Raw genomic sequence first — 7247 nt, 5'->3', positions numbered from 1 at the left:
GGCGGTGGCGGGTCCAAGGGGCGGCGGGCGATCCTGCTGACCGCAGCAGCGCCGGCGCCTTATGCAAGAGCCCCGGCCACGCTCCCCTGACTCAGCAGCCCGGCAGCTGCCGCGGCACGCACGGCCAGGGCTGGAGCGAGCCCGCTGCGCCCCACAGCACCCCTCTGTGCCCCACAGCACCCCTCTGTGCCCCGTTGTACCCCACTGTGCCCCTTCACTCCCAGCCCCCTCCCGTGCCCACCCAGGGCAGCGCAGTTCCATGGGTGGGAGTCCTACATGGATGGGGTGGGGGGACCCCGCTCCAGGCCCCCAGCCAGGGTGGGGGCACAAGGCAGCCCCCCACACCTTCCCGTTGGGGTTCGTTCACAGGCCTGGGGCTGGGGAGCCTTCGGGGGCCCTGTCCTCCCCGGAGAGGATGCTGTTCCCTTCCCCTGTCCCCCCCGGGTACCACTCGTGACCCTGTGGTGCCGCAAGGATCGGGTGCTGGTGGGTGCCAGGGGGTGGGAAACCATCCCCAAGCACGGGGGGCAGAGCAAAGGCCGGGGTCCTGCACCCCGCTCCTGCTCCATCCCCTCTCCCGTCCCTGACCCCTCCAGGCCCCCGCTCTCCTGGCACAGTGTGGGCAGGCTGGGGACAGCCCCTGTCCCCACTGGTGACAAGTTGTGCCCCCACAGGCTCAGGGGGGATGGAACAGGTACCTGTAGAGGGGCACGAGGGAACCCCGAGTATCCCAGTCACCCCGTGCTGTGACACCCCAGGAGTGCCGCTGTCACCTGGCAGAGCTGTCACCCCTGTGGCCTGGCAGGACGGGGATATGCAGCCCCTGGCACCGGGCTGTGAGGGTGCCCGGCCCCCCACTGCACCCTTGTGCCCCCACCCCTGCCCTCCAGAGATCCCCATCCCCAGGAGCACCCCGTCCCTCTCAGGAGCACCCCCATCCCAGAGCCCCCATCCTCAGAGCCCCCCAGCCCCAGAGCCCCCCATCCCAGAGCCCCCATCCCAGAGCCCCCATCCCCAGAGCCCCCATCCCCAGAGTCCCCCAACCCCAAAGACCCCCATCCCAGTGCCCCCATCCCTAGAGCCCCCCATGCCCAGAGTCCCCCATCCCCAAAGACCCCCATCCCAGAGTCCCCATCCCAGAGTCCCCATCGCCAGGAGCCCCCAGCCGCAGCAGCCCTGGGTGAGGGTGGGGGCACCCATGGGTGCTGTTCCTGGCCCGTCTTTCCCCCCTCCCGGGGGTCCTGGCCCTCGCTCGAGCCGGCTGACGGGGCAGGACGGGGGCAGGACCATGACGAGGTGTCCCATGGGTGTCACAGCAGGTTCCAGGGCCGGGGTCCCCGCAGTGTGGGCAGGGGTCACCCCGGCACCCCCGCAGCCCTGGGCAGCCCCAGACCCAGCACGGTGCTGCCAGGGGCCATGGGGACACCAGCACAGCCCCTCGGCCAAGGCCATCACCCCCATCCCTTGGGTGACCCGCAGGCTGCAGAGGGGCCGTGCTGAGCCCCGCGGGGCCCCGGCCGGATCCTGCCCCACAGCAGCGCTGGTGCTGGGCACTGCACGTCCCTCTTCGGGTGACAATCTGGTTTTGTACAGAATAAAGTGTGCGAGGAGGGGACACGTGTGGTGCCGGGGCCGCAGCAATGACCATGGAATGGGGGACAGGGGCTGCCCCGGGCAGGGCACGGGCACCCGGCTCTGTCACACAACGCACCGGCACCACCTGCTTCCCTCGGTGCAGCGGGGACAGACACGCAGGGGACAGCAGCACAGGGGACAGCAGCACAGGGGACAGCCACGCAGGGGACAGCAGTGCAGAGGACAGCCACGCAGCGGACAGCAGAGCAGGGGACAGCCACGCAGCGGACAGCCACGCAGGGGACAGCCACGCAGTGGACAGCCATGCAGGGGACAGCAGCGCAGGGGACAGCCACGCAGGGGACAGCCACGCAGGGGACAGCAGAGCAGTGGGGACAGCAGCACAGGGGACAGCCACGCAGGGGACAGCAATGCAGGGGACAGCCACGTGGGGGACAGCAGAGCAGTGGGGACAGCCACGCAGGGGACAGCCATGCAGGAGACAGCAGCGCAGGGGGGACAGCCATGCAGAGGACAGCCGTGCAGGGGACAGCCATGCAGGGGACAGCCACGCAGGGGACAGCGAAGCAGTGGGGACAGCCATGCAGAGGACAGCCGTGCAGGGGACAGCGGAGCAGCAGGGACAGCCATGCAGGGGACAGCAGTGCAGAGGACAGCCATGCGGGAGGGACAGCCACGCAGAGGGGACAGCCACGCAGGGGGAACAGCCGTGCAGGGGACAGCAGAGCAGCAGGGACAGCCATGCAGGGGACAGCCATGCAGGGGACAGCCATGCAGGGGACGGCAGCACAGTGCCCATCCCAGTGGCTGCAGCACTGCCCATCTGGCACCCACAGCAGCCACAAGGCCAGTGGGTCCGGACAGGAGCCAGAGAGGAGGAGGAGGGTGAGGAGGAAGCAAATGAGGCCACATGTGTTGGGGGTCCCAGGGGAGGGTGCAGGATTGTGCCGGGGCTGCTGCTGCCTGTCCTGCCTGCGCACGGGCACGCAGGGACTGACCTGGCCAGGGCACGGCACAGCATGGCACAGCACGGCACAGCATGGTATGGCAGGGCACAGCACAGCCCCACTGTGGGACACACGATTGTGCACCCCCCCCAAGATGTGCACCCCCCACACACAGATGTGCACCTCCTTGCACACAGGTGTGCACCCCCTGCACACAGATGTACACCCCCCGCACACAGTTCTGCACCCCTCTGCACACAGATGTGCACAACCTGCACGCAGATGTGCACCCCCTTGCACATAGTTCTGCACCTCCCCTGCACACAGATGTGCAGCCCTTGCACACGGTTCTGCACCCCCCCTGCACACAGATGTGCAGCCCTTGCACACGGTTCTGCACCCCCCCTGCACACAGATGTGCAGCCCTTGCACACAGTTCTGCACCCCCCCTGCACACAGATGTGCACCCCCTGCCCACGGCCCTGCCCCCCAAGCCCCACCCCCCCACCTCTGGCTCCCCACCACTGCCCGCAGCCCCTCCCGTGCTATGGGGGCGCCTGCTCTGGCCCCGCTCCCCATGTCCCCACGGGGATCACAGCATGGCCCCGTCCCACAGGGTCACCGCGGCTGGGTGGGCAGTGGGGGGATGCCCTTTTGCCCCTGCAAGGAGCCCAGTAGCCTGGGGCCACCGTCAGCCGCTGGCAGGGCCACCCACGGCCGGGCCCCCCAGCTCAGGGTTGGGGGTCCCAGTTTGGGGCTGTGACAGGGCCGGGCTCCCCGCCGGCCCCCGCGCCCCTCGGGGAGCAGCGTCCCCCGCGCCCGGTGCCGCGGGCTCAAACATTAACCGGGGGCAGGCCAGCCGGTGACCCATGGCCCCCGCTCCGGCTGGTGCAGGCTGGGCCGCCCCCGCGCCGCCCCCGGGGATAAAGCCGGGGGTCCCGTGGCCGCCCCACAGCCCGCAGCCCAGCGCCCCCAGCACGGCCCAGCGCCCCCCGGCACGGCCCAGCGCCCCCCGGCACAGCCAGCATGAGGAGCCTCGGCGTGGTGAGTGTGGGCGAGACCCGGCGCCCCACACCTGGGGGTCAGACCCCACTCATGGGGTGCAGGTCCTCCCAGGCACACCCAGACGGCCCATGCAGCCCCCAGCCCCACAGGCATCACCCCCCGTGGGGTCGGTGCCCTTGGGACCCCCGCCCTGCAGCTCTGCATGGGGGGTGGGGCTCACACAGCTCAGCATGGGGGCTGTCCCCTTTCGGGGGGTCGGGATCACCTGGGACCCGCAGTGGTGCCATCCCTGCAGGGGGGTGTCAGCCCCACGGGGAGCGCCGTGCCGTGGGGGAGGGGGATCCCGCAGCTCCAGTGAAGGGGAGGCTGCCCTCCCCTATCCGGGGGCTGTGGGGCGGGGGGTGTCTGCAGCACCCCTGGGCCTCACTGCAGGGGCTGCAGGGGCTGCCGGGGGCTCCCAAAACCAGGGACACCCGGGCCAGGCCCCTCCGCGCAGAGCGGGCAGCTCCCCCGGCCCCCCGCACCCCAGCGGGACAGACGCCCCACACCGGCAACGGGGCAGCAGCGAGTGATGTGGTGTGCAGTGCCTGCAGTGCCCTGCAGTGCCCTGCAGTGCCTGCAGTGCTGTGCAGTGCCGTGCGATGGTGTGCAGTGCCGTCCAGTGCTGTGCAGTGCCGTGCAATGGTGTGCAGTGCCGTGCAATGGTGTGCAGTGCCCTGCAGTGCTACGCAGTGCTGAGCAGCTCTGTGTGATACCTTATGATGCTCTGCGGGGCTGTGCGGTGCTGTGCAGTGCTGTGCAGTGCTGTGTTTCCTTTGGCCATGTCCCGGTCTCCGTGTCCCCCAAGACACCCGCTGTCCCCGGGGCTTTCCTCTCTGCCCCATGGCTGCTGGGCCCCCCGCAGGATCGGGCCCCCTGCAGGATCGGGCCCTGCTGACCTCACCCGGCCTCTCTCCCCACAGGACCCCGACCCCTGTGATGGGCCCGAGCCCAGCAAGGCCAAGGCCGAGTACCGGAACTACACAGTGAGCCGGGGGGTCGTGCTGCTGCTGGGGGGGCTGGGACCCCGAGGGGTCTCCTGCACCGGGGCGGTACCGTGGGGATCCCCTGCACCAGGGGCAGTACTGGGGGGATCCCCTGCACTGGGGGGTGTGGGGGTCCCGTAGTACCAGGCCGTGCCGGGGGGTCCAGCCGCACAGCGCTGGCCGTGCTGGGGGGTCTGACCCTGCCTGCGGGGGGTCTGGGGGGCTCTGCTGCCCCAGGCTGGGAGGGATGTTGGGGTCCCCCCCGGAGCCCCCGGGCCTGACGCTGCGCCGCAGGACGGGAAGCTGCTGGACCGCGTCTACAACACCTACCTGCAGATGCACACCCACCAGACCGTCGACTTCGTCCGCAAGAAGGTCTGAGCCCCCCCGGGCCAGCATGGCCCCCCCGGGGTCCACCCACAGCGGGGAGACACCACAGACCCCCCAACACTGCAGTGCCCGCCCCAATGCCCCCTCCCAGCCCCCTTGGGGGCACCCACTCCCCACGCAGCTCCGGGGGGTCCCGTGGGGTCCGGGGGGCGGCACGGGGGTCATGATCCCAGCCCCCCGCCCGCAGAGCGCGCAGTACGGGAGCTGCTCCCTGCGCACCATGGGCGCCATGGAGGCCCTGGACCTGCTGGACCAGCTGGTGGACGAGTCGGACCCCGACGTGGATTTCCCCAACTCGTTCCACGCGTACCAAACCGCCGAGGGCATCCGCCGCGCGCACCCCGACAAAGGTGGGGCCGCTGTCCCCCCCGCCATGCGGAGCCCCCCTGGGGCCACATCCTGCGGGGGTGACGGTGCCGCTTGCCCCCAGACTGGTTCCACCTGGTGGGGCTGCTGCACGACCTGGGGAAGGTGCTGGCGCTGTTCGGGGAGCCCCAGGTGAGTTGGGGGGCAGGCCGGGGTGCAGGGACCCCCCGGGGCCCGTGGGACACCTGTGACCCCCGCAGTGGGCCGTGGTGGGGGACACCTTCCCCGTGGGCTGCAAGGTGCAGAAGTCGGTGGTTTTCGGCGATTCCACCTTCCACAACAACCCCGACACCAGGGACCCCCGGTACAGGTGAGACCCCCGGGATGGGGGCGCCCCGAGGGCTGTGCCTCCCAGGCCGCAGCACAGCTGGGGAGGGGGCTGGGTGTGCGGGGGGTCCGGCCCTGACCCCCACCGGCTCCTCCCAGCACCGAGTTCGGGATGTACCAGCCCCACTGCGGCCTGGAGAACGTCCTCATGTCCTGGGGACACGATGGTGAGGGGGCGCGGGGGTGGGACAGGGCTCCTTACCCCGGACTGATGCACCCGGGGGGGCTGCGCCCGAGCTCCCCCAACCGCCCTGTTCTGGGCCCTGCAGCCCCCAGCGTGGGGCGGGGGCACCACGGCGGGGTCCCACGTACAACGTGTCCCCCCAGAGTACATGTACAGGGTCATGAAGTTCAACCGCTTCGCGCTGCCCAAGGAGGTGAGGGCTGGGGGGGGTGACCCTTGGGGGCTGCAGGGACCCCGGGCTGGGCTGGCACATCCCTGCCCCTGTGTTCCCATATCCCTGCCCTGTCCCCATGCCCCCACGTCCCCATCCCTGTCCTTGTGACCCCACTCACATATCCCTACCCCTGTCCCCATGTCCTCATCTCTGTCCCTGTGTCCCCACCCACATATCCCTACCCTTGTCCCCATCCCTGTCCCTGTGTCCCCACCCCCATGTCCCTACCCCTTTCCCCATGTCCTCATCCCTGTCCCTGTGTCCCCACCCCCATGTCCCTACCCCTTTCCCCATGTCCTCATCCTTGTCCCTGTGTCCCCACCCCCATGTCCCTACCCCTTTCCCCATGTCCTCATCCCTGTCCCTGTGTCCCCACCCCCATGTCCCTACCCCTTTCCCCATGTCCTCATCCCTGTACCTGTGTCCCCACCCCCATGTCTCCCCATGTCCCTATCCCTGTCCTCATCCCTGTCCCTGTGTCCCCACCCCCATGTCCCTACCCCATCCTCATGTCCCCATCATGTCCTCATTCCCATCCCCATATCACTACCTGTCCCCAGCCACAACCCAGTGTCCCCATCCCTGTGTCCAATCCCTGTACCCGTCCCCATCCCCATATCCCCTCCCTTGTGTCCCCATCCCTGTGTCCAATCCCTCTATCCATCCCCATCCCCATATCCCCTCCCTTGTGTTCCCATCCCTGTCCCCGTGTCCCCAGCCTGTCCCCGTGTCCCCAGGCGTTCTACATGGTGCGCTTCCACTCCTTCTACCCCTGGCACGCACACGGGGATTACCGGCACCTCTGCTCCGAGCAGGACCTGCAGATGCTGCCCTGGGTGCAGGAGCTCAAGTGGGTGCTGGGGAGGCCAGGGGGGCCTGCGGGGGCTCCGCAGCCCCCAGCACTGACCCCCCAGCACTGACCCCCTCGCTCCTGCAGCAAGTTCGACCTCTACACCAAGCAGGAGGAGCTGCCGGACGTGCAGCAGCTGCGGGGCTACTACCAGGGCCTGATCGACAAGTACTGCCCAGGGCAGCTCTGCTGGTGAGCAGGGCCCCCCGTGAGGGGACCCCCACCCGCCCCACGGCGCCGCACCGGGACCCCCACCCACCCCACGGCACCGACACAGCACCCCCCCTCAGCCCCTCGCCGTGGGGCACCGGGCTCTACAATAAACCCGCTGTCACGCACCCCC

At 69.9% G+C, this 7247-nt stretch overlaps 1 protein-coding gene across 1 annotated transcript; it reads left to right on the top strand.

Moving 5' to 3' along the window:
• Nucleotides 1–3569: 3569 nt before the first annotated feature.
• On the top strand, nt 3570–7100 carry MIOX (myo-inositol oxygenase; the record flags this gene model as incomplete). The annotated part of the gene is made up of 10 exons (XM_080358266.1): nt 3570–3587; nt 4511–4573; nt 4868–4948; nt 5151–5313; nt 5394–5461; nt 5530–5639; nt 5756–5823; nt 5984–6033; nt 6792–6904; nt 6992–7100. The coding sequence occupies 10 exons, from the start codon at nt 3570–3572 to the stop codon at nt 7098–7100; spliced, it is 843 nt and encodes a 280-aa protein (XP_080214392.1).
• Between the last annotated feature and the right edge of the window lie 147 nt (nt 7101–7247).

Source organism: Nesoenas mayeri, assembly GCF_963082525.1.
Source record: "Nesoenas mayeri genome assembly, chromosome: 1".
Taxonomy (NCBI): domain Eukaryota; kingdom Metazoa; phylum Chordata; class Aves; order Columbiformes; family Columbidae; genus Nesoenas; species Nesoenas mayeri.
The sequence above is the reverse complement of the archived record's forward strand: the minus strand, read 5'-3'. Positions and strand labels throughout refer to the sequence as shown.